Raw genomic sequence first — 26,472 nt, 5'->3', positions numbered from 1 at the left:
CCGTCATTCCAACAACCTATCACGCATGGATAATTTGGAGTCTAGTGGACGAGACGCCGCAGTTATCATTTGACTACGCGGTATCGTGGTCACGCGACAGAAAAAAGAAATGTATAGGGACTGTGGCTTTATGGTGGCAGACGTCAGCAACAGCGTGAGCTGGGCGCAGAGAACAGTGCACCCCCGACAACCCATTCCGGCAGCGCACCAGACGTTGCGGCGCTGTAGCGGCGTCACCTCGCGCTGCGCCCTACGATTAAATAGCGCTAAGCCGATGTTAGAGGTCTGGAGAGGCTGCGAACTGAAAGGGACGCGCATGCAAGAGCAGACGTCTCAACACATATCAGGCGCCTTCACTTGTCGGCACTGGTTCGCGTTTTTCGCGCGAAGCCATGGCTCATTTCATTGCGTCCGCTACTGTAAATCGCCGACAAGAGAAAAACATCGAGTTTGGTTCCTTCACAGCACGGCGCTTTGATGGGCTGCGGCCGTCCGCTACTGCGCGACAGCGCTAAGTGCTGAACTACTGGCGATTCACGCGCCCCTTCGTCCCGACCATCAGCAGCAGATGAGCCGAACGTGGCACTAGAAATTTATCAAGCGCGACAAGCGCCAGTGCGAGAGTGAGGGTGCGGAGGAGAAGTTTGACGTCACTCCGGGTACTCTCGTCGCGAGCGCGCGAAGCGCGATAGCAGCGCCGGCCCCGCAGCCGCTCCGGCGGCCTTCGACGTGGTCCATTTTATTCTGTCCGCGACTGTACCTGCCTAGTGTAAACCTAAATTTGTGCACATGTGTGGGACATGCATAGTTTTCCAGACAAACGTAAGCGTGCAGAGCGGCGTGCGATTTAAGAGTAATGCCGACCTAAAGCACACATTCAAGAAAAACCTCAAGAACAAACAATATTGCGGAAATGGGGCTAGGGCTTTTAGGAAAAATACCAATACACTAAGAATATGTTCTAAACATAGGAAGAAATCCTTTACTCCAAAAGAAGCACAGGAAAAGAGCACGTATCAGAGGGCCAGCGTTTCTTGGAAGCAATTGTTCTGCCAGAACTCCAATTGCGGTTTGCGTGCGACAAACTGTGCGAATATGATTTTCACAGAAACTCAAATTGGTGATTGTACTGTCTCCCAGGAGAGACGTAAGCAGTGTCTAGTTGAAGTTCATGATTCATAGCCTGCCTCACATGATTCACACTGAGCGATGACCTAAACAACGGGCATGTGTTTATTCGAGTTGCTCCGAATGTGGCCCTAAGAAGTGCTTTCATATAGATGACAATTGGGATAACTGTATAATAAGTGCGCTATCTAGTGATTTTCATGCAAGCGGTAAGATTTGATAGGTCACTTCCGGTCTTCAGGACGGTATTGATGTTGTATAGCAGCTGAGTTCGGCTGAAGTTTCCGACAATCTTGTCTGGCTGGCAGATGGAGGGGCTGCTATCAAAGTTCACGTCATATATCGCAATGGAAAACTGGGCTTGCGTGAGGTTGTTCTTTGCGTAGCAGAACTGCATTGGAGAGAACACAAACAGAAAGGTGTGCAAATCATTCATTTTTACTCAGTGTAACAGTACTAAACCATCCATTTTGTAGCGTCGCGTTCTCATTACACAATAAATAAATGCGCAATTCATTCACACCTGCTCCATGGCCTTTATTTGTCCGTTCTCACACATCCTTGCGCCAAACGCGAACACCGTGTAATTATTGTGCCGCAGACTAAATTTAGTAGTGCTAGTACCCAGTTGAAAAACACAACAGGAAATTTTAAGAGTCTGTCGTATTTTGGGACGTTGTTTCTGTAGTTCTGTTGCCTGTAGTTCTGTTGTCTGTAGTGTGACGTCCTGTAGTAGAAAGTTGTGTAGTTCTTGATAAATATTTAATTAAAAATTGACAGAGACGTCCGTAAGGTCATGTAAATTTGTTAATACAAAATATACAAATAATACAAAAATCGTCTTCGCCTAGGATTCGAACATGCGACCTCACGATTCCCAGCCCGGCATCTTACCACTGCACCACCCCTGACATGCTTTTCGAGTGTACGTTTTGGTCATGTGAACAGTACGACGTGCCGATGCGCTGATGTTTACATTTGCCTTTTGAGAGCCAAGATCCGCTATCACTCCACCGCGTCAAGTGCCGCATCTCTAGAAGAGCAAGAGTGTTCGTACCATCGACGGGTACATCTTGCAGTGCTAGAACATCGATTTTGATGTCCGATATCCTTATTAAATAAGAAATTCAGAAATAGACAACGTTGACTTTTAGGGTTATTACTGCTAGTTTCGACAGTTGTCTCTCGTTCTTTACACTTTTGAGCGCGCATATAATTCGTGTGTTCAATGCAAAATAGCTACATGAACATTCGTGGATGAGAGTTCTTTCTGACAGCATACTGGCTTCTCACGGCAGCACTGTACCAGATTAATGAGACCCGAGCGAGACAGCTTTTCACGCAACTTTGTAGAACAACCCAAATCTTCTTTTCCGCTTCGCATAAGCTTGTGAAATATTCCTGGGAAATTAACTAATGTGTCAGTGTAACAGCACATGTAAGTCCACAGGCCTCTGTGCCACATCTTACCAAAAAAAACGGATACGCAGCCATTCCCGCAGATGGTATGATTTTGATCAGCGGCCGATTTTCAGGAGGCCGGTAGGGCGTTGCTGGTGCCGCGTCGTTACGGCACAATTATAACTATTCGCCACGTCGACTTTATTACCGGTGTCGGTGCCATCAGCATTGCCGGCTTCAGAGAAGCGCAATTGAATACCGCGCAAGACAAAAGTACAGTGTACACCACCGATGAGCAAACATACAATTTTGAAGGACCGCGACGGAAATCGCTTCTGTTGCGACTTCGGAACTCTTGGCCGTCGCGACCGAATGTTTCTGCTGCGACGTCAGAATTGGTGTCGTAACGTCGGAGTCGCTGTCAGGATATAAAGCTGTTGTTCCGACTTCAGAACTCTTGTTGTCGCGACAGAATGCTTCTGTTGCGAAATGTCAGAAATGTCTCCCAATTAAGAAATGTCAACAACTTCTGTCGTACAACAGAATTTCTGTAGTTGCGACAGGAATTCCTTTTGTCTTTTTCAACCGGGCACTACAGAAGCTTGTCGCATCACACAATTTCAGTGCACTTCTGTTGTCATCATTGGGTACTTGTTGCGGCGATAGGTTTCCGTTGTGGAACAGTTCTCTGTAGTACAACAGAAGTTTGTCCATTACTTCAGGAACACTTCTGTTATGACAACTGGGGGCCTGTTGCAATGATAGGCTTCTGTCGTACAACATTTTTCTGTAGTACAACAGAAGTTGGTCGCATTACTTCAGGAACACTTCTGTTGTGACAATTGGGGGCGTGTTGCCAGAATAGGTTTCTGTAGTATTTCAACAGCTCTCTGTAGCACTACAGAAGTTTTTCGGGTTACTTCAGGAACATTTCTGTTGGGACAACAGGGTGCCTGTAGTGATGACAATTTTTTCTGTAGTACTACAAAAATCTGTTGTAGAGCTTCAGCTTTCTGTTGTAACAACAGACATACGACAGACTGTACTTCTGTAGTAGCAACAACAAATGTCTGTTGTACATCAGAAAAGTCTGTCGCTCCATCAGGATTCTGTAGTTACTACAGAAAAATCCTGTTGTACAACAGAAATTTCTGTAGTACTACAAAAATCTGTTGTAAAGCTTCAGCTTTCTGTTGTAACAACAGACATACGACAGACTGTACTTCTGTAGTAGCAACAACAAATGTCTGTTGTACATCAGAAAAGTCTGTCGCTCCATCAGGAATCTGTAGTTACTACAGAAAAATCCTGTTGTACAACAGCAATTTCTGTAGTACTGAACACAACCTCTGTTGTCATTTTCAACTGGGTAGTAATACATATTTCATTATTTCTTGCATAGATACGCCAGAAAGGGCACAGAGCCAGTAATATTACACAAGCTCAAGAAAAATCGCACGTATGGTATAGCTTGGCAGTTTATGTAATTATATGTGTTAACGTAGGGAGTCAAAGGAATTTTTGTGTCCAAAAATAAACACAACGTAACGTTCTTATTTTGCATATTTTCAATAATTTTATCGTTAGTTTTATGTGATGCCCCTTTAGGAGATTTATTTTTTGGAAACCATATATATGTTCGGTAACCATTTCATGCTTATTAAGAACTGGTGACAACTTTTCATGAATGACACCTTCAAAACTCTTAGACAAATCGAGCACAGCGTCCTACGAGCGTGTGAGAAATAGCCACTGCAAGTAGCCCATTTCAATTTGCACCTTATAGTAGTTGAAATTTCAAGGCATAAATATTCGCAGTCTTCCTGAACCTATCTCGCTTTCCGCAGAGAGGAAAAATGGCAACATGTTTCAATGTCAGAACGAATCATGGCGAAAATTTAGATTGTGCCTAACCAGTCATTCGTACCTACCGCCCTAGCAATGCTGAGAGAAAGATTAGAACTATAGCAAATAAAATGATGTGCTCTTGACGACACAGTGCGACTTTCATCCTAAATACCTGCAGCTACGACTGGCCTCAATCGTCAGGCACCGCTTCAATGATAAGGTGGCTAGCACAGCATACTTGTTTTGAAGAACATCTTTAAACAAGACCAAGAATCATTTATGCTGATGATAATATGCCTTTCCATCAAGATGTCTCCCGCCGCTTCCCTTAAAGGGTTACTATGTCAGCGTTTTCTACAATATTATGGTGTTTGCGGAAACGAGCCATTTACAGTGCTGTTGCGCAGCGGCGATGAAATAGCAAGCTAACGTTTGGCACTCCGAGGCAGGACGTGCTTCAGCATTAACAGGCACCTAGCCAAACTCCGAAGCAGCAGTTCAGTAGAACACTATGCTGATCATGGTATGACATCGGTAACGACCGTAGAGCAGACAGAAGTGACACACATGATTGTCTGGGTGACCATGTTTTCGGAGAATAAGAGAGATGGCAGAATGAGTTCGCAATCTGTGGTTACGCATGGCACAATAGAGAGTTTTAGCCCAGCGGGTTTACGGCCAGCGGAGCGGAGCGGGCGAGCGGAGATGCGACTGCGCATGCGCACAACGCTGAGGCGGCCAGCGGTTTTACGGAGCAGCGGTTACGCCCGCTGGAAAGCACTCCCCAGCGGAGGGTATACGCAGCGCGCGAGCGTGCGTGCGTAATGCAAGATGGCAGCCGCGAACATGAACGCCGGCAGTTCTACATCGACGACGGCGACTGCGGCACTGACCTGCACATTAGTACTCAGTACATTATTAACAAAGAATGCACTGAGAACATGTAATATATCTTTAATCAACATTTCTTGCACTATAAAAGCAAGCGCAATTCAAATTCATTTCTCAGTACCTCCTATTCGGACCACTAGGTAGGGCAGCAGAGCGCCCCGCTCTTTATCCCGCTCGAGCGGGTGAGTGATCCGCCGGGCTAAAATTCTTTTTTTCGCGAGCCGCTCCGCTGGCGCAACGGTGGAGACCGCGAACGGAGCGAAACGTAAACCCGCTGAGCTAAAACTCTCTAATACAAGGCGAGCACGTTGCCCACAGTTCGATTGAAATGCTCTGTGAGGCCATTTACCTGAGGATGGTATGCTCTGCTGTTTTAAAAAATAAGGTGGCACTCGGAAAAATGAGCTTCGACAAACACCCACAAAAAGCAGCGCCCTCGGTCGCGGAGGAGTTCTCGGGGCAAGCGTGATGGCGAGAGAGAAAGCGAAGCGGAAAGGAAGCGACGCTTAGTTGCGTACACATTTGTCTACATTTTTCTGTGCAGTTTGCGCGTTAGTATGTGAAATCAGAGCGTCAACAGTCTTCCGGTGATTTCTGCTTAGATTGAACAATGGAGAGAAAGATCACATCGCAATGGTCGCAATCCTCACAGATGCTATTACACAGAGGAACAGCGAGACGCTGTGCGTGGACGGTATAAACCTGGCATGGCTATTACTTCAAAACAATCGTAAGCATGCTCAACTGATAATCGTTGCACAACTATTTATATCCAGCCCAAGCTAGTTAAAGGACATAGAAAAATGTGATGCAAACATAAGAGGGCATTGTAAAATGCCACTAACAATTGCTGTCTCTGGCTGAGTCTATTTCGTTTCTTGTGAAATTTGACCAAGGCTGGCAAAGTATTTTCGTTGCACTTGAAATTAAACCAAATAACAGGAATATATAACTGCGCAGTGGTTATGCTTATATAGCATAGATACGGGTGCTATTAGAATTGTGGCTGCTAGAACACGTCTCACGATGACTCTCGATGGTAACGCTTTAGCACGGAATCAACTCGTGACACAACGTAATGTCACCATTGAAACAAGTTATGTATGGGACATATATTGCAATAGAATGACTCTTTCGCGCTTCCGATTGATGGATGAATGCTATCAGTGTCCCCTTTGAAACGGCGTGGTGGGTTGTGCCACCAAGGTCTTGTTCTCATTCTACCTAATGTCTTACGTATCATGTTAAACAAAAAAAACCGCGCACAAAAAGAATTCCGAGCAACACATTTCTTAACCACTACTGGGAAATTTGATTTTGTACGCTTCAGTTGTTTGTGGTATGTCTACTTTTCTGCCATCAAAGATTCAATCGCCTGTTACTAATCTCTTTTGCAGACCTGTTTACTTCCCCCCTGTTATTCCTGAACCCAATGGGCTCAAGGTGCCCAGATGAGCCTAAACCGACAGCTGTGCAGATATATTCATATTATAACAGGATATGATCCATTATTTCCCATGTTCTACCGCAGCAAGCACATTCTCCTTCATTCGTGCACCTCTTTTTATAACAACGCGTTCTAAGGCATCCTGGTCTCGCTTCAAAAAGCAAGGAGCTTCCCTTTGAGGCATCATAAATTGTTTCTTTCCTGATTTTGTTTTTTACTCTTAGATGGTTACTCATAGGAGGTGTCCTTTCCAATGCTGCCACCCATGCCAATGTTTGAGCCTCGGGGACTTTGCATTTGCCGTTCTTTGTTCCCATGTTGCTTACCATACCAGTCGCGTACTTGCTGGTATGCTCCATCGATTTTTTTTTCCTCCTTTGTGACTCATTGTTTTCTTCTGTGCAAACAGCTGCGGGCGAATGCTGATAAACAAGTCATGCCGCAAGCAAGGCCCGGTGTTGCACTTCTTTCTGGCCACGTTCCGCCATCTAGTTGCACTTCGATGCAAAGAAGTATGGCACGCCGGTGCCCGCTAACGCTGACAACTTCCCCTAACTTGACGCAACCTCAGTGGCATATGCTGAGTAACCAAAACCAGCGGGAGGTTCATTAAAGGGCAGCCCATACACAGTGCATTCATGGCACAGCTCACGAAAGCGTTGGCGTGAAAGGTGTTCACTGAAAAGGAGCCTATACACGGTGTTTTTGGCACAGTCCCCCATGCGTACGGATTACGGTCCTGCAGGATATTCCTTGCTTCGGTGGCTTGATTCCGCTCAGCATCGGACAAACTTATGGAATATTTTTCGTAGCTCATACGCAGTTTCCCAAGTTGCCATCGAAGGTGTTGATCGAAGAGTGCCTTACACCTGCTGACACATACCCAGTGACACAAATTTGCATCAGAGGCTTATCGAAGCTGACCAGCTGAGATGGAGAAGCACATACCCAGTAATCCCAGTCGACGTTAAAGAAGGTCGTTGGAGATTGGTTGAGTATGTGATAACGTGTGCATACATATGTGCATGTTATCACATACTCAGTGACCCAAGTTCTCCGATGGTTGGTTTCGAAGCCTGTTCACTCAGCACAGCAGCCCGTTGCCCCACCCAACCGATCACTGAGTATATACAGTGGCCCAGGTAGGCGGGAAAACAGTTATCTACAAACACACATAGATATGTACATAGATACCAACGTAGATAACTCTACAGATAAATACGATGCGTTCAGAAAATGTGTGAAGTACCCTCAGAATGCTCAAGCTTAATATTGTGCAGCCAGAAATAACCACGAAAATAAATATTCTGTGATATTTGTTCAGACAATGTATTTTTTGTAGGAACACGATCATAAGACATGTTGAAACGTTTTCTCGGGGCGTAAGAGAGACACGTTATTCCACCCGCAGACAAATTATGGAGGAACCGTGGACTACAATGATATTCAATGTAAGCGATTAGCCCGAACTAACGAAAGAACGAAGGCGCACGTGAGAGACCATCCGCCCCTCCGTACCGCGCATCCCCGCTACTAGGTTACCCGAGAGCACCCAAGCTTCCAATGGGCGCCTTTCCTCGCCTTCACGGGAAGACGCTCCCGGACACTCGAAGCGAGCGGTCGCATCGCCCCTCGCTCCGACGACTACGGCTCGCCCGCCACCTCTCGCGCGCGTACGTCTCAGCCTTCGACCGCGCTCATGAGCGCAGCCCTTCTCAGGGCTCGCACGGCAGCTGGCGCGATCTCCTGAGCCACGTTGCTACACGGAGGCCCCATCTCATGGGTGACGCTCCGAAGCAGTAGCATCGGAAGAGGCCGAAGAAGACAGCTCCTGGCTTCAACGACTCGGAGCGTGTCTCCAAGCGTGCGGCTTTTCAAGCAGCTGCGCGCCGTTCGTTCCCGTCTTCCTCGACCGCTACAGTGCGACCGCTGCGGCGTTTTCGGACACGCCGGCGCCACCTGTTTCCGCGACGCCCGCTGCCTCCGCTGCGGTGAGTCGCATCCTACAGGAGACTGCCCCGCGGAGAAGGCACGCTGCGTAAATTGCGGTGGCCGACACCCTTCGACAGAGCCGAGCTGTCCAGAGTGGCAACGCGAAAGGAAGGCGGCCGTGCAGTTGTCTTCATCCGAGCGGCCCCTTTCGAGGAAGAAAGCGCTTGAGCTGGCCGGCGCCACATCGCACGAGTCGCATTTAACCTCTCCTTCGACGCCTACTCGCACCCCGCAGGGCCGATCCTACAGTGACGCCCTGCGTGGCCGCAACACCCAGACGGCCGCTCCTGAGCCGTCACGCGGCCCACAAACCGCACCAAGCAGCGACCCCAGGGATGCGCTCATAGCCGCTCTCGCGGCTGCACTCCGTGCCGTGTTGGTCCAGTTCCCAGCCATCGACAGCAACGTCCGACAGATGTGCGACGCGGCTATCGCCGCACAGGAAGCTCTGCTTCACCACGACTAGGAGCGTCACTGCGCCTTATAAGCGAATGTAAACAACCTGCCCACGCGCGCTGTCTGGGCAGCCGCCGCCGCGTCTATTTCACCCTTCTTTCGACTCCCTATCCCTCTTGTGCAGTGCGGTTGAGGTTTCCTCATCTGAGAGACAGTTACTGCACTGCACTTTACCCCAATTATTTCCTTCCCCAACAAGAACCTCTCCCTCACGGGGTTCCTTCGTGGCCGTTCAGGAGAGCGAACACACCCAATTGTAGCCCTCTTTGCTGCGTAAGCGTCAAGTCCTTGAGCGTTCAACGAAATGCTAGCCTGCTCCTTCATTGAATTCTTCGTGGTCGAGAATCCGCTGCTCGTAATTGTCCACTGCATCACCCACAATAGCCTGGCTACCACTGGGAGGCCAGCGAAAGGTAAGACGAATAAGCGAGCGCCGGGACCATGCAAGTAACACCCTTCCGTACAACTCCCTCCTCTTCCTGCTCGCTACTCGCTTGCTCGAGAGCGTGCACCCGTTTGCACGCCTTTCCGCGACGTATGAGCGCAACAAAGATGCTCACCCCTCCAGGCATCTTGCCTTACCCGAGAGCTCCCACTCTCTCTCTCTTCTCAATGGTGCAGTGCGGTTGAGGTGTTCTCTGTGCTACACTTGGCCCACCTTTCACCTCCCAACCAGGAATCTCTGTCTCTCTCAAACACGACGCCCCTCCCCCCTCCACTCGCTTCCCTAGCTCTCTTCGCAACTCGGTTGCCCGAATCAACAATAGAGGGTGTTGCCCAAATGCGCGCGTATTTTTTCTTGGTGAGTGGCCTTGTCATGCCTCCCGCAAGTGAACCCATCGTCGTACGGTCATTTAACCGCGAAAACGGCCGATATAGCCAAATAAGAGTAATCGCTTTGGTAATCAATTTACACAGGCTTAACATGCACAATACAGCAGGCCTATAGGGAAATTACCAAGTACGTAAGTTATTACGCCTAGAATTGAAGCGGTTCGATGACAAAGAGCAAAAAGTGTTGCTATTTTAATGCACCCATGTGTCTGTGTGCTAGCGACACCATACGTTTCCTGGTAAAAAAGATACAGGAAGGAAAAAAGGAAGCGCACCTTGGACTAGGAAATCTAAAGTGTTAATCAATATGAGTCGTCCTGCCTCTTACATGGCGGCCTTGTTCACAATCTAGGTTTTCTGTTTGGAAACATAAAGCTTGTTTGTAGAGAAAAGAAGCTAGCGAAAGGAGGGCATATCTGTGCAAAAAAAAAATTACCAGATTACGAAACTCTCTATGTTATGTATCCATAACAAGAGTTTAATGCCCCTAATCCCGGCAGCATCGCATTCTCCACTAGAAAAAACGGCGGGTTGCCGTTTTCAGGTTGCCGGTATCAGGTTGCCGGTAGACAACGGCAGGCCGCTAATTATGAGATCATGCCCTATGCGCAGATATCACGCCTTGAATAGAAACCACGCTTTCTTCAGAGCGTTCCATCTTCTTTGGTGTGTTGGGTCAGAATGATATTGTACAATAGGGTGGATCGCTATTAACAGCGATTTGCTGCTTTTCTTCATGCGACCGGCCCAGTAGCCTCAATCAAACCCTCAGTAATTAGGAAATTAACAGCTGAATCCCGTTTCCTGAATGCAGAAGCCCGGTGTTTTATAAATTAGGACACAGACGCACGCTTGCACCCGAGGAGAGCAATCTTTGCACAATGTGTCGTGCAAAATTTACTTCACAAAACTGTGGCGCTAGTGTTTTCTGGAGCAGCTAATGCGACGGTTTAGCCACCATGAGAGAGATGACAATACACGCATTTTGTTAAACTTCACTTTTTGGTATAGAACAGCGATGCGTCTATAAAAAGTAACCATTTAAAACAAATATTGCACATATAAATGCAAAAAATTGCATTGCGAATGGATGCGCACTGCTACGAGTGCTACTGACTACTTTTGTTTTAGAAAATTATGACGACTGGGAACATAGAAACACCACTCGCAAAAAATAAGCTCAGAATACGTTCTCAGAGCAACAACGTAAAATATGGCAAATTTGTACACTACACATTCTTGCCCTATTTAAAGCTGTATGGTCTCACCTGTAGCTCTCTCACGCGATGTAACACTTTGAGACGCAGGGCGCACTTACTTTGAGAAGCGGAGGAAGGAGAGCGGGGCGGCTTAAACCACCTTTTACTCGTGGCAGAGTATTTAGAAGCTATGTTGCATATTTGAATATATGCTCATATCTCACTGGATTGGCCGATAGCCCATATTTGGGAATATTGCAACTGTGGTGAAACAACTGCCTGCCTTATTTTTGCCCTTGCCACAGCCAGAAAGGACTAGGAGTTTTAACCACGCTATACACGCTGAACGAGCCGTAACTCTTAAAAGACCCAACGGCAACTTGTCAAGGTGCTGTGGACATTGGCGCCGTGTATAACTATACGATGCCTTCAGCAACTGTGTGGCACCGCCCACGCAAAGAGCCCTGGTGTTAAGTGATTCCTTCAATTCCTTTCTTCTTGTTTTTCTTTCTTTCATTCTTACCTCCTTTTAAAACAACGAAAGCGTAGTACGCGATGAAAGAAATTCCGTACGTTGTGGCATTGCGTAGGACGAGCAGAAGATGTTTTAGCATTTAAACTGATGGCCACTAAACGCGGTAGCTGCGAATTTTAATTTTTTTCTTTATTTTCCTAAGGTGCATAATGATATTCCTCAATAGCGCGATGAAGTCTCGGCAACTAAACACAAAAAACTCTTCAAGACGCGTCACTCACCTTCTTGAGGTATGTCGCTCGATTGTCAAACATTTGGGTATGTTTTTCTATGGGACCTTTGTCGTATGTCCTCATCGTGATATCGTCGCTATCTAAACCCAAGTTTTTCGTGTAGTTTGTATTTGTCAGGTTGCAGATCTGCTCAAAGAAAGAAAAAAAAATTGCACTGGCTACGCGTAATAACGGGGTCATTAAGGGCAGCGAAACTATTTCCGAGATTTGAGAAGGTCCAGCAAGTTACGCACAGCGATATGACGAAGGTGAACTATGACAAATCTGGAGTCGGGACAATGGCCGTCTGCACAAGATCAATGTCGCTGCCATACGCAATTTCAAGTCCTGCTGCAGTAGGCTTGGCCAATCGAAGGCGAGACGAAAAAAAAAAAGGATGTCACCAATGGCGCAGCGCCAACGAATGCTGAGGCTTTTGGTTATTGAAGGAACTCATAATGAACATCGTACAAGATTTGACGGCTGACGCTGCGAATGATTCTTCCTTGAAATAAGTAAGTGGTCATTTTATCTCGTCATTAAAGAAATTCAGCAGAACAATCATTGGACGCTTAAAGACGAGGCGCCCAATGCGACCCACACAACTATACCTAAGTTTGTGAGAGGTGATAAAGTTATTGCTGATGCCCACTGGCTTTAGCATGGCATTTGTGCCCTTATAGAGCAACGCTGCTGCAATCTAGAGCACGTTTCATGCTTGAAGCTAAACATTTCGACAGTGTTACCTGTCTGATTGAGAAAATTTATTAGGACTTTGAGTGTGACTCCAACCAAATCAGTGATTTTTATTATCCCGTCCTTTCGGTGTCCATTCAGCTCCTTCTTTAGGGGGTATTCTTCAGGGGTAGCAGTGTGCACCTTTTAAAAGTTCCTTCGTAAAAATGAAGGAACAGCGCGGAAAGTGGGGAAACACTTGACCGGCAATCTTTTTTTAACAGACGTGAAGTGGCGAAAGGATGCGATGTCTGCGGTGGTGCTGATGGGCTCGGATGACCGATGTTGGGGGCGCTTGACCCTGGGGATGGCCGTTGAAGTGGGCCGTGTGAGGGGGGAGCGCGGACATTTTGGTGCTGAGGACCTATAGCGGGGATCTACGTGGCTGGGTACCCTTTCCCTGTTTTTGTCGTGTCGCCAAGACTATGGATATACACAGAAGGTAGGTTGCACTTCACGCCGTTTATGTTACCCGCCCAGTTGTCTACGTGCCATCACTTCAGTAGCTGCCTTTTTGTCGAGTTTGTCTCTGTTTGAAAGATTTGGTATTGTTGGAAAACAACTTTGTGGTCTGCACTTTCAGGATGTTCGGCGACGGCGCTACTTATTGGGTTCAATGTTCTGACGTCATTTCCAAGTTGCCTGATTCTTTCTATCAAATTTTTGGTTTCCCATATATATGTGAACGGGCAGTCGGCAGGGCTGATTTTATAGACGACGCCTTGCACTTTTTCTTTCGGTGGACTGTCTTTGTTTTTCAGGAGAAGGATATTCAAAGTTTTCATAGATCCGTGTGCGACATTGAGGACTTTTTTTTCAGTATTCGTCTGAGAGCTTTGTTGGCGCCTTTGACGTATCGTATGGACACTCGTTTTTGGGGTAGTGGGGAAGTCTACGGTTGAAGGTCGTGTAGTCTGTTTCTTTTAATTGTTGTAGGGTGGTTGTTCGTAAGAAGTCCTTTGTGTAGCCATTCCTTTTAAAGTCGTTCATAGCCATTCTGCATTCGTTTTTCTTTATCTGATTCCAGTGAGCACTACGTCTCAGCTCCTTGGATAAAGAATTTCACAACAAATGCCTTGTTGTTTGGCGCATGATTAGGTTCGAAGTGAAGGTAATCGAAGTGAAGCGGCACGTGTAGTTTGCTTAGCAGTAAGCAAAAAATTTATGTATCCCGTCTATTGTCTTAACTTGTACAACCAGGAATTAGAGCAATCCATTCTTTTCGCCCCAATACGTGAACAGTACATCCGGGTTGACGGAATTCATGAGGCTCTGCAGGTTTTCGACTTGCCCCGTCTTTGCGATGCAGAAAAAAAAACATCCGGAGCGTCAAGCGACCCCGGCATCAATAATTCGGCTTGACGGGGTCTGCACCCCCTACAGAAATGGCACTGTGCGTAATAAAGAGAACGCAAACAAGCAATAATGGATAAACGAGAAAAAAAGTGAACATTAGTGAAAATTGCATAACAGAAATGCATACGGGTAAAAAAATCGACAATAGAAGGCTGCAAGAAATTATATTACAGAAAGAGACTAGTATAAGATGATACAGTAATACAGCCTTGAAATTCACATCTATAAATAATAAGTTATTCAAAAGCACAGGAAATTGGTTAAGCATTCATGGCGTCAGTGTCTACCAGAGCAAAAAAAAAACAAATCCACAATGAGCCCATTAAATGGAGAGATAGGTGTCTATTTAGTTTCTTATGAGTTTAACAAATATGGCAGTGCGTGGCGTAGCATTTGTTGACCGTAGTTAGTGCGCACTTTAGGAACGTATCATGTTTCTCGGTGACTTGTGTTGTAAATGTTAGAATTCATTGTCAATAGAGATAAATGCTTGAAAAATTTGGTGTTCTGTTTTTTCGTAGTAGTGAAACGCTTGAGTAAAATACTACGATATATGGAGATGGCCGGTTGTAAATTAAGGGCGCTGAAACGAGGCTGCTTATGAACGTCATATAGAGATTTGGTGATAGTGCGCACTGCTTTCTTCAGCAATAGAAGTTTTGTGATGTTAGACATCGTGGTGTTTCCCCAGACTAAATGACAGTAATTCAGATAGGACAGGAAGAGAGAGTTATAAAGCAGTTTTCTGACGCTGAAGGGAAGAAAAAATCGAAGTTTCCTTAGTATTCCCACAATACGAGCGATTTTGTTAGCAACTCAGTCTGTACAAAGATGTCAAAGTAGGTTTTTTCGAAATACGACCCGATGCATTTAATGGATGGGACAAAGTTGATAATCGAGGAACACATTTGCAAATGGCAGTCAATGTGGACATTTTTGTTTTTAGGTTGAAACAGTACAGCCTTTGTCTTGTTTTTATTTATAGACAGTGAATTCAATGAACTCCATCACTTCTGTTCATTTATGTCGTTTACGTAAATATTAAATAACAAAGGTCCAAGAATGCTTCCTTGAGGTACACCAGAATGAATGGGTAAGTTATTGGAAATACAGTTATTTATTGAAATCCTCTGACACCTGAACTGCAGGTAGCTTTTGATTAAGCCAAGTAGTGGGCCCCTGAAACCGTAAATTTCATGTTTTCTAAGTAGAATGGGGGGGGGTTAATTGTGTCAAAGGCCTTTAAATAACTATGAGAACGCCTATTTTCACTACATTTTGCTGAAATGCTTGTAGTATTAATTCCTTTTGTGTTAGCAGAGCTAGCTCTGTCGAGCGAGCCTTTCGGAAACCGAACTGACAGGCAGTAATAATATTGTGTTTTTCGCAGAAGGCGGTTATTCTCAGTGTTAATAATTTTTCTAGGCATTTTGAAAATGCAGGCAAAATGGATATTCGTCTGTAGTTGGGTTGTTTTTACCACTGGCCATCCATCGGTCATCCCAGCCCATGAGCACCACCACAGACATCGCATACTTTCACCCCTTCACGTCTGTTCAGAAAAGATTCCCGGTCAAATGTTTCCACACTTTCCGTGCTGTCCCTTCATTTTTACGAAGGACCTACTAAAAGGTGCGCACCGCTACCAACGGAGAATATCCCCCAGAAGAACGAAACGAATGGCCGCCGAAACGTCGGGCTGATAAAATTCATTTATTTGGCTGGAGCCACTCTCAATATCCTAACGGTTCATGCTGTATCTCACGGAGGGGTGAACACGTATCTTTGAGCGAGTCTCTATGCTGTGCGATGCCTATTTTGAAGTTTTCATGAGGCGTCTCGCACAGCAATTAACAACCTCAGCATGGCGTCTTACTTACCGCGGCTGGTAATGCATCTTGATCGACGTCACTGACCACGCAGTCTTTGAATAGGTCATACTCTCCGATGTCAGGGTTTTCGTAGTCGTCAATTTTCGGTTGGTACCAGCGGCCCTTCATGGTGAAGGACACGCCAATGGGAACTTGAAGCTTCTGCTGCGTCCGAAGACACTGCGCGAGCAGACATGCTTCATGCTGCAGGAAAAAAACGATTGTGGTATATTAAAGGGAGAGCTCTGTCGGCGTTGTATAGCATTGTTTAATATCTGTCTAGGTCAAGTTTTTAGCGTATCAAAGACGTATAGACCGGTTCTATTTGCATTGTGTAGGAATCAGATTGGAGAGCATACACGATGTAACAGTATTAAGGCAACTGAACAACAGCACTAGTGTGGTTAGTGCGTGTAACAAAGGAGAGGATAGGGACAGGTTTCAGGGAGAGAGTAAAAAGGTTGCTTCGGGAAACAGCCACATTTATGAGGATATGGTAAACTATTCCCCTACAAAAATTTTTATAGTACCACCTAAATGACCTTCATGGTTCCATATAAATATCTTTGTATGCATGCTTTCTGTATCGATGTATGTTTTTATCTAATTACAATGCTGCCTTCCGTGGTCACCGAGTAGTCAATGGTCCATTGTGGGCATCGTGGTGTGCATCGGGTTGCTGTGCTTCGTGAAAAGGAATTGAAACTAACCATCGCACCAAGTTCAGTCGCACAGTATGTGTCAGTGTGTACATACGGGCCGTTTTCAACCATCCTTTTTCACGCCGACATGGTGGTTGCTGAAAGGGTAGATATCAGTATTCGAAGAAACTCTCTTACGCCGATTTGGAGCACGGAGTTTGTGCCACTAGGTCTGTGCTGGTGTTCAGTGCACCTCTTCGTTACAATTTGGGTCACGGAGTATGGGCCAGTAGGCATATGCCTATTTAATGAGCGCTTACGACACCAACTTAGGATTCATTTGTTAAAATTAACTGATGTTGAGAGCAATGGAACGCACGTCACTTGTGTTCCTCAAGGACATCAACCCGACGCAAATCCAGGCTGCACCACAAATGTACTCTGTATGTGCCACTTTCCGATGAACGTCTTCCAGGTCAACACTTTGGCGAGCTGCACCATGAATGCAGTGGGCTTAAAGAAGCATCTCGCCAACATGGACTAAAGAGTATAGGCCACTGATTTCTCATCAAGCGAAGTATGGGGCTCAGCGTTCGCAGATACCGGTGCAATCACGTTTCTCGCTTCGGAGGCTACGCACAGACGTCTAGGCAGGATCACTAGATGGTGCAGCGTGTCCCGAAAGAAGTGTAACGAAGGAGCCCTGTTGCCACACGACGCGTTTCTCAGCGCCCGCACGCGTTGTGCGCCACGCATCTCGGAAGCCACGCGCAGCCTTCGTGGCGGCGACGCCAGCTGGCGTGGAATGTGCTTAGGGACGCGCGAAAGAAGAATCCCTCTGCACTACATGCCACAAACATAACTCGTTAGGACGTTGGCGCTACCCTGTGTCGCTGTATCGATTCAATGCTAAGCGCACGATCATCGATTGTCAATGAGGTGGGTTTCGCTCATGTAGCCATGAATGCAAGAACACCCAATCAACGGTATGGTATCGAAATATAAAGGTTCCGGTTATTCAACTGAACGGCAACTAGAGAACATTTATATTTTTTTGTTGCGTTTATACGGTAATGCTTGACTTATTCAAGAATACGTCCTGCAAATTACATGCCAAAACGAGCACTAGAAGTGCTTCAAACATCACGCCAGAATTACTTGTCTTTCATAAAATATGTTATGGCTTCATACTATTCGACAGAGCTCTTTTCTCAGAAGAGCTACAAATATATATAAAAGATAATTTTTTTGTCTTCTATCATTGAGAGTACTGGCATTAAAGTAGCTTTGGACTTTTCAGAGTTTCAGAGATTCACCAAAATAAGATTCCACATGATTAGTGCTCTTGTGTTTTTCGGTGCATCATAGAGATTGTCAATGTTAGTTCAAATTCTGTATATATTTGAATGGAACCACAGTTATATTGTTTAAATGCAATACTTAGAAGACAGGAGAGTCTCATTTCTCATCACAACTGAAGAAAAAGTGCAAACTATGCGGCAACCAGCAACACGCAAGCTCAAGCCGCACTCACTAGGGAGAGTTGCATGAAGATTGCAGGTGTCTTGCACAAAGGCCACCAAAAGAGAAAAGCTAAAACTATTGCGAGGAGGAAGTTTGCCATGGAAGGCGGGTAAATATGTGGAGAATTATGTCCATGACGCATTTGGCCTTCATGGCTCAACACTTTGTCTATTCTAAACCACCTAAGCACGCATACACGTTAATCTCATCAAACAATGAAAGAAGTTCAATTTAATGGAGGCTTGAATTTATATGAAGCCATCGAGCAAAAAATGTTGCTGAAGACTTGACATTCAGTGGCATTCTATGCTCGCTTACTCTTGAGTGCATCTCCTCAAGGTGCAAAATTTACTTGTCATAGAACCCTTGACAGAGGAGTTCACGGCCACACAACCATTCCTTGATGCGTGCAACAAAGACAAGACGTCCTCCGAGCTTGAACATCCCAAGACCCAGAACGTAGCTACCAAGTTCAGAAAGCCGAATAGCGCAGTGCTGCCAATACATATGCTTGTGTGTGACACTTGCCTAATGATTTGGCTAAATAAATACCCATGGTACATATTGAAATACCGGGTGGAAACGCAAGTGGCATATTTTTGGAAAATTTCGTGGCAGAAAATTTGTTGTAAATTTTAAATATCTTAAATAGACCGTAGGTTTAACAATCAGTATTGTGCCACGTGACAATACTGTGAGGATTACTATTTGGGTATTTATAGAACCACCATAGCTGCTTTACGTAACGCTAATCAGGGGAGAAATTAACTTTCTTTGAGAGGGTGCAGATAAATGACGAATCCATGGACAAAAACTGATTTTTTATGTCTGCTAACAAAACGCTTTTTTTGATGTGCAAGATTTAGTGAAGGTGGTTTGCGAAAGCAGCGACTTAAAAATCAACTCAACCGCAGTTGTCGTTCATCACGTTGGTACCATCAGCCCTGACGTGGCTGAATAATGCTGTGATTACGAATACCGAGTGGCTGAATATACCTAGGTTAGTTTTTACAGCGAAGCTGTATGCCTCTACCATCCAAGGAAATTTTCGTTCGTTGTCGTGGTAAGAAAAACACCCCACATACATGGGCCGATCCCGAAGATACTGCAATGCTTGGCCGACCCGCGGTGGAAGTGAAGCGTGCCTTAAGCTATAGTGCATACCGCGCCGACCCGTGGCAGAGGTGAAGCAGGCGTTAAGCACTCCACATACGTGGGCCGATCCCGGAGATAGTGAAATGCCGAGCCGACACGTGGCGGAGGTGGATTTGGCCATTAAGGGGCCCACACACGCAGCTTCGTTGGTCATCCATCTTCACAGAGTGGAAGGGCGCTGAGTTTTTTTTTTAGTCAGTGATTTTACTCATCTAAGTTTTATCAGTAGCAACATTTTGAGGACGAGATGGTTCTGCCGTCGTAGAAGTGGGAAGCAATCCAAATCCGAGAGTGGTACCGGAAGCGCAGTCTCTTGATAGTGAATGTAGGCTCAACACAATAGCTGCAGGAAGTGCTATGCAGGTACGGTGCCACCCAGAACAAGCAGTGAACATCGTTTAAAGGAAATTGTGTTCATTAGAGATGCAGTCGAGAACGTAAACTGTGAAATAGAATTTATGGGACTTGTTGACGACAGTGAGCGAAGCATTATTAAGGTTATGGATTGTTGTGTAGCTGTCGGCGACAAATTTTTCTCTTGTGTGTTACTTTTTATTGTGTAGTTTATACTTTTACAACTTTTTGCATGATGATTTACATTCTATGTCGGCATTCTGTGCAGTTTTGTACAGACAACGCTTGCGTGTAACAAGCCGGATAACCCAAAAGAAAGGTGGTCGAGATTATAAGCATCACAATATTGTCAGTTTGGTCGCACGTGGCGCCTGCTTCCCTTTCAGTACGTAGGTTGCTGTAGGTTAGATAAGCCAGCATTAAGGACCAGCTTGTTTACGGCTGTACTTCAGTCAATCGTTTTCACAGGTTTTTAACTCAAGACGTGTAGCTCAAAACACTCTTATGTTTGAAACGTGCCTGCAGTCTGATGCCGAGAGAGGGTGATAGCCTAAATTTCCATAATTTTGATGATATACAATGCAAAAGATGTACTCACGAAAGTATGCGCATGCGTAATTCTCGCACGCACACCTGGAGGTATCTTGTAAATGTTTGGTGGAAGCAGGACGCAGCGCAAAGACGGAATTTTGTTTTCTTGAAACGAGGTGTGTCCAAGCACAACAATTGCGTCTGGCATAAAAACAGACCTGAAAATATCAACAGAGTGGTCTCGTGAGTTCATCAGAGCACGGACAGATGGCTCTAGCAAGACATTTAAACGTAAAAGCGTTCGGGCGTAAAGTTCACAAGTTCTACGCATTCATGCCCCAGTAATGATGATATTTTCTTGTAAAAAAAGCTCTCAAAAGGACTCTAGCCAAGAATGCTTGGGGCTGAACCATGTTGTTCAGAAAACAAATACATTGAACTAATAGGATGTGTCTAAGTCACTCTAACGACCGCGTATTTTCTCACAAACTGTAGCAGTTGCTCTAGCACGAAATGTTTTTCACTGAAAAGCACATTCTTGACTGATCAGATCCACACATATTCCCATGGTAAGGAGCTGCTGTTTTTCGTCTGCAGATAAAATATCTAAGAACGAGGCAGGCTGCCGAGAGACAGATGCCTGCGCTTTTTTTTTCTTTCTGCAAATGAGTAAACAAATAGAATGTTTGCTTAGGGCTACAGTAATTTCGCCCAAGTTTCGCAACATCCCCTTTCGTGATTACCATAGTTCAATGTAACATTTCGCAATGTTGCTTCCCTGGTTTCGCCGTAAAAGTGCGAATTTATTTTTTCGTGGGGCTCTTATAGTCTCAATTGCACATTATCCACTCCTTGCCCAACGAATACCGGAATCCACTCTCGAAAGCCATGCTTTGTGTACAGAAGATGCCAGAAGTGCCATAGCTGCCATCTTTTAACCATAACTGCCCTAGAGTGGCATAGCCGAACGCCACCTGCCATTTTTCTGTTGAGAAGGCCGGCGTGTAAGGTGCCACATCTTACAGAAAAAATCGCGACCATAGAATGAGATTTTCCCTCAGAAATTTTTGCAAGAACATCGGTAAGCTCGACGTCTTTGTATTTACGGTGAAAAGCAGTTCATTATATTGTTCCAAGCTTGTTGCTATTCGTACTATAAGTAGCTTGTCCGTAATCCGTTTTTTTGGCGTGTTTTATTACAAGGCAGTGGTGTACAGAGACTTAAGCACTAAAAACGCAACCACTTTTTATAGGCGTTGTGATAAAAATGATGGCAACGGTTTCATTCTTAAGCAGAAAGTGGTCTCGGAAAAAAATATGTGTAACGTGTCTTGTGTTCACATCTAAGACCATCCATCACCTTCTTATTCACTCCTTGCATACCAGCGCAAGCGGAACATATAAACTGTGCAAGGAAGGTATCATGAATACATGTATTTGAAATTCCAGGTTCACCTGTGTATGCAACGAATCAGGAGGAAAATGTGACCACGTGCGCTGATTATCTTTTTTTAATAACTGTCATTCGCCCAATAAATGTGTTGCAGAAAAAAAGCTTTACAAGAGGCCTCGCTTCTACAATTTTCACAGATTTCTAGGATGAGCCAAAAATCTGCAAGTAACTTCAATATATGCAGATCTAAACAATATCGCAAGCTTAAAAATGAAAATATAGAGCTCGAGTACCACAACCCTAATTATGACTGCTCCAACTGAACACTGGCGCGAGTGCAAACCAGTGTTGCATCGCATATCAGATTTATGAAAGTCCCGAATGCAGAGGTAGATTCAAAATGTGAAAAATTGTCATCTGCCTTACTGCAAAAAGAAGTTGCAATGGAGCCGCACATTATTTCATTAGAAGGAAGTATTCGCAGTAGCAGAAAAGTTCACGCTGGTACGGTGATCAATCTCTGGAGCACTAACATTTGTATGAGGTGGTCCATCTACTTTACCAGCTCCCAAGATGAGTAGGAAACTGCCAAAAGAGGTTGAATTACTCTAATACGTCGAATCGCTTTTGCGGAAGCCCACGATCTTTTTAATTTGGTTCAGCAGTCCGCTGGATTATTTTCTTTTTTATTTCACAGTAGTGTTACTAATAACTATGGAACAGCTACTCACGCTGCTTCCTGACCCATCAAGTCGCAGCCGCTGGGCAAAGGGGTGTAGAAACCAAGGAAGGTGTAGGTGGCGACTCTTTTTGTCGGTGACGGCAGCGAGAATTGCGCTGCTTCCTGGTGGGCATGTGACAGATTGCGTTAACATGTTCGCGCTGCAATGTCCAAACACACGCTATTTCGTCATCAAGTGGCAGCGTCGATAAAGATTTTAACTTAGGTTAGATCAAAGTGCGAAGGTCAACCAGAGCAAGCTGAACCGCAGTATTATGCTCAGGATTAATTTCAACCACATGCGGTTGTTTAGGAGAAAAATGCCAGCTCGGTATAGGTCCCATTTCAGTACAGAAATACGGGTTAAAGAAAGAAATGTTTTTAAAAGACAACTATCTCAGAGATTTGAATGAAAAGTGTTGCATTTTGGAGTGAAAAGTGACTTATAATAACTCAATCAACCAAAATGTTCATCAAGAGCGCAGACATTCGTACAAATGCGCAAACATTGTTAGACATGGATCACATTTGAGTTCAAATTGCTCGGCACCACATTTGACACGCCTGTGAACTGCACGAAAAAGTTTCACAGTGTTTAAGTTGACTGTGCAAATTCACTACTCGCGAATTGGCGATGTACAGCGGATCGACATGTGTAACGGAAATTTTGTCCATTTTATATGTGGTATTAGGTGCGATGTATTGAATTGTGGGATCCTCCTTTGAGGCAGAGTTACAGACTTATACTTCATAATGGGGGTTTTTGAAATTTACCTATTCTCGACAATGTTTATTAACAATAATCATGGCCTAAACCGGAGCACATATTCTTTCCCTTTCACATTGTAGCTTTCCGTTTGACATTCAATAAACCGAATCAAACTTAGGGGACAGGTTGGCCAGAATAACAATTTTTCTTTTGCCATGTATTGAAAAAGCAGCCTCGGAGCTAAAGCTTACCTTCATAGTTAACTGAGTGATGTACATAAATTTTTTTTTCAATTCTTCGCATTACGCGCTATCAAAAGGCAGCTGTCATTGCCAGTTATTGTACCCGCAACCTCGTGCCTCAAAAAATACGCCACAGCCACTGAGCCATTAATCAAGATTCTAACAAGATTTTGCTCATATATGACGATTGTGAGGCCACGTGGAAACCACTAGCACTTTTTGGAATTCCGGATAACTGGAGGGTGCGCCAAGGTCTCCTTATTATTTGGTACTGTAATCCTTTGTTTACATCCCTTGTACATTCTACATTCTATTTACCAAGCCTTTTCAGCATGATAATTCGTTTTCCCCGACACACGAAAGAAAATTTAACCCTAAAATGTGTTGTACGCGTCTGTAACTCGCATTTTTAAACCCATAATACGGGCCTTTGGGCGAGATATGAGCATAATTAGAAAGGGTGATATATTGAAGTTGCATGTTTCCCTCCATGCGTTTTTTCACGATATGCACGCTGCGTTTTATTTTAACAATATATTGTATTCTCTCAGTAACCCAGTTTTTCAGATGTGCGCCGAAGTAATTCCGAAATGTTTGCTGAAGTGCTTATCAAATCTAGAGCGATGAAGAAGACACACTCCGGAGACCCTGGTTCGATTCCCACGCAGCCCATCTTGCAAGTTGTTTTTATTTATAAATTGCCTGCCGGGATCTTTCGCTCACGGCCAACGCCGCCGACAACACCGGCTTTTCTGCGACACGAGCTCTTTAACGCTGTGGCGTTAAAACCAGCTTAACTTTAGCACCACTAACGTTTTACTGTGATGCGCTTTCTCATAATTTCTTTCTGACATCATGAATTCTTTTCGAGCAGTCTTCGCTGATTGAATATTCTGAACCTTTCAATTTCGGGCATGCCTTCATTATTAAAATCTTCTCTCGGTAGTCGTGTAGATTTATGATGACAGGACGATTCCTGTTTGATTTCCTACCTATTCGGTGGCATCTTTGCATGCTCTTTATCGTAACTCCAAGTTTTTCGCTAAGAATGTCCTTTGTTATTTTGTCCGTAAGTTCCGTCTCTGTTTCCCTTTCCTCTGATTTTATGCCGGAAATAAGTTATTCCTACGGCTTCTATTTTCCAAGTCGTCAATTTTAGTTAACAGGTGTGACACAGTGGCTTCCAGTTTATTAATAGTTTACCTCAAATGCTCTACTTCTGCTTTTACGGTCTTGATAGTTGCCACCTCGTCTTCCAAACTTTTGATTCTCTTTGTCAAACCATCTATTACTTTCTCAAAAAAGCCCTGTTTTGCAAGAATGTCACTGACAGACGATTTCAGGAAACTCTGACTAATTAGAATCTGCTGGAGCATTTCCCTTTCAGTCGTGTCTGGGCCGGGGTTTGCCTCTTGTCTTCCTCTAGAGCAACTCAGTTCGAGTGTGAAGGAAAATGACAGGCGACCGGATCATCCTGTCACCTGTCGTTTTTCATCATACTCCAACTGTGCTGCACTAAAGCAAGGCAAGACTATGATCAAGACCGTTGAGCAATACTTGTTAAGTTGGGTCACTGTGTATGTGGGAATGGTTATGTGCCACTCCTAATAAATCTTTTTCACATCAACTTTTATCACACATATGGGCCGCCCTTCCATAAAACTACAAGACGTCAACTTCTCTCACTGGTTATGTAGGTATGGGCTCAGAGGGAAGGACGAGAAATGAACCCAGTTGGAGTACACGCCTGAGAGATGACCAGTTTCGGCTCTGACAATACAACCATTCATGATATTTATACAATGATCATCTGATAAACGTCGAAAATTATGCTGATCTGGTTTCTAGAGGATTTTTTAAATGAATGGTGTTGTTAACTTCCTTGACAAAAATTGCCTTTTTATTTTTGTTTTAGCTACATTAGTTGCATGCATTCGGACATTGTTTATTGATAATAGACCCGTTCGGATGCAGAAACGATTTCATGCTCGCCTGATATTTATGGCAAATTAATTAAGCCTTCAATAAATCCACGTGGGGAAACGTGGATAGCAATTACGTACTAAAACATACCCAGCGCGAACTCCCTCGAGTGGCAAATTAAACCTTTTGACAACGAACATCTTTGGACGATTCCTTCCTAATCAAATGTTTGCGATGAGCAAAATGTTACACGTCATATATGCCCTCAATGCCGCGTTGGAAAGAAAAGGCAGATTGCCAGAAAGCACCAACTATTGCTCTGCAGCGTTTCTCTCAGAAATTTAGAAAAAATATCCTTATATAGGCGATTCCTACTGAAAACGACCCTCCCTTCTCTGAATATATATCCTTAATACATTATACTGAATGATATAGAACAGCATATTGGCATCCATGTAGCAAAAAGAAACAGGAATCTGTTGTTACATTCGGACAGAAACATAGCATGAGTTCAGTGGCAGGCAAAACCACAGATAATCACCACTGAACCATGGAAAAGCTTCTGAGCTGCACTCCGAACGTGTACCGCTATTTTCAAAGATAAAAAAATAGAAAGTATTAAGACGAACCTTGAGAGCTTCCAATGCCTCCTTTAGTAACGCCGGACGTGACTGTAGATAAACTTGGTGGAGGTTCATGATGCCCCAATGGTAGATGTTGTTGTTCCAAAGGCTCTGCGAAGCCCACACTTCCGCTGTCTGGCGGTTCCTGAGGTGTCCGAGGAACTTCTGGATTCCCCTGAATATACACGTTTCAAAGAAGATAAAATATGTTGCAGCAACACCCACGGGACTCGTCACAGAGATTGATATATCTGAGATTATTAGGTGGACACAGACCCGTGCCATTCATCAGTTTGACATGCACTGTCTGTAAAGAATACGGCGGCCAGTGCGTATCGTCGTCCCCTTCTGTCCGTGTCAACACGCTCTGCTGGAAACGAATCGTGCTATGTGCAACCATTGACCTGAGGCTAACACTATTCGAATTATTCGAAGCGGAGCAAGAACTCGCTCAGCTAGAGTAAGGTATTCTTTAATTTCACTTCCTTGCTCTGCTATTATCGATTGCACAATGCATGCTCATCAGGAAATGTTTCAATATGTGAAATAATCCAAGCTAGAAATGCCGTAGCTAATCTTGACTGAAACGTGCAATATTGAGAGCGATAGAATATATTAGATGATAACACACAACTCAGGCTCTTAGTCTCATGGTTTCTTTAAATTGTGGTCACATTGACTTACTAACCAAGCATGCGTAGTGTCCACGCACGCCAAGAAGCGCGGCAACAAACAACACGCGATGAACGCC

At 44.7% G+C, this 26,472-nt stretch overlaps 1 protein-coding gene across 3 annotated transcripts in view; it reads right to left on the bottom strand.

The window, feature by feature from the left end:
• Positions 1-1,198: 1,198 nt before the first annotated feature.
• The window catches only part of LOC135921779 (uncharacterized), a 186,836-nt gene continuing 161,562 nt past the window's right edge, over positions 1,199-26,472 (bottom strand). For 2 of the 3 annotated variants that reach the window (XM_065456089.2, XM_070523483.1), the window contains 6 exons: positions 25,728-25,896; positions 22,235-22,347; positions 20,178-20,328; positions 15,915-16,109; positions 11,953-12,090; positions 1,199-1,519 (listed from right to left, as the gene is read on the bottom strand). In XM_065456089.2, the coding sequence (XP_065312161.1) occupies positions 1,313-1,519; positions 11,953-12,090; positions 15,915-16,109; positions 20,178-20,328; positions 22,235-22,347; positions 25,728-25,896 (973 nt within the window). In that variant the 3' untranslated portion in view covers positions 1,199-1,312. The remainder of the gene's footprint in view (positions 1,520-11,952; positions 12,091-15,914; positions 16,110-20,177; positions 20,329-22,234; positions 22,348-25,727; positions 25,897-26,472) is intronic. The other variant, XM_070523484.1, reaches the window with a different exon arrangement.

The sequence above is a fragment of the Dermacentor albipictus genome, chromosome 8 (genome assembly GCF_038994185.2).
Source record: "Dermacentor albipictus isolate Rhodes 1998 colony chromosome 8, USDA_Dalb.pri_finalv2, whole genome shotgun sequence".
Lineage (NCBI taxonomy): Eukaryota > Metazoa > Arthropoda > Arachnida > Ixodida > Ixodidae > Dermacentor > Dermacentor albipictus.
The sequence above is the reverse complement of the archived record's forward strand: the minus strand, read 5'-3'. Positions and strand labels throughout refer to the sequence as shown.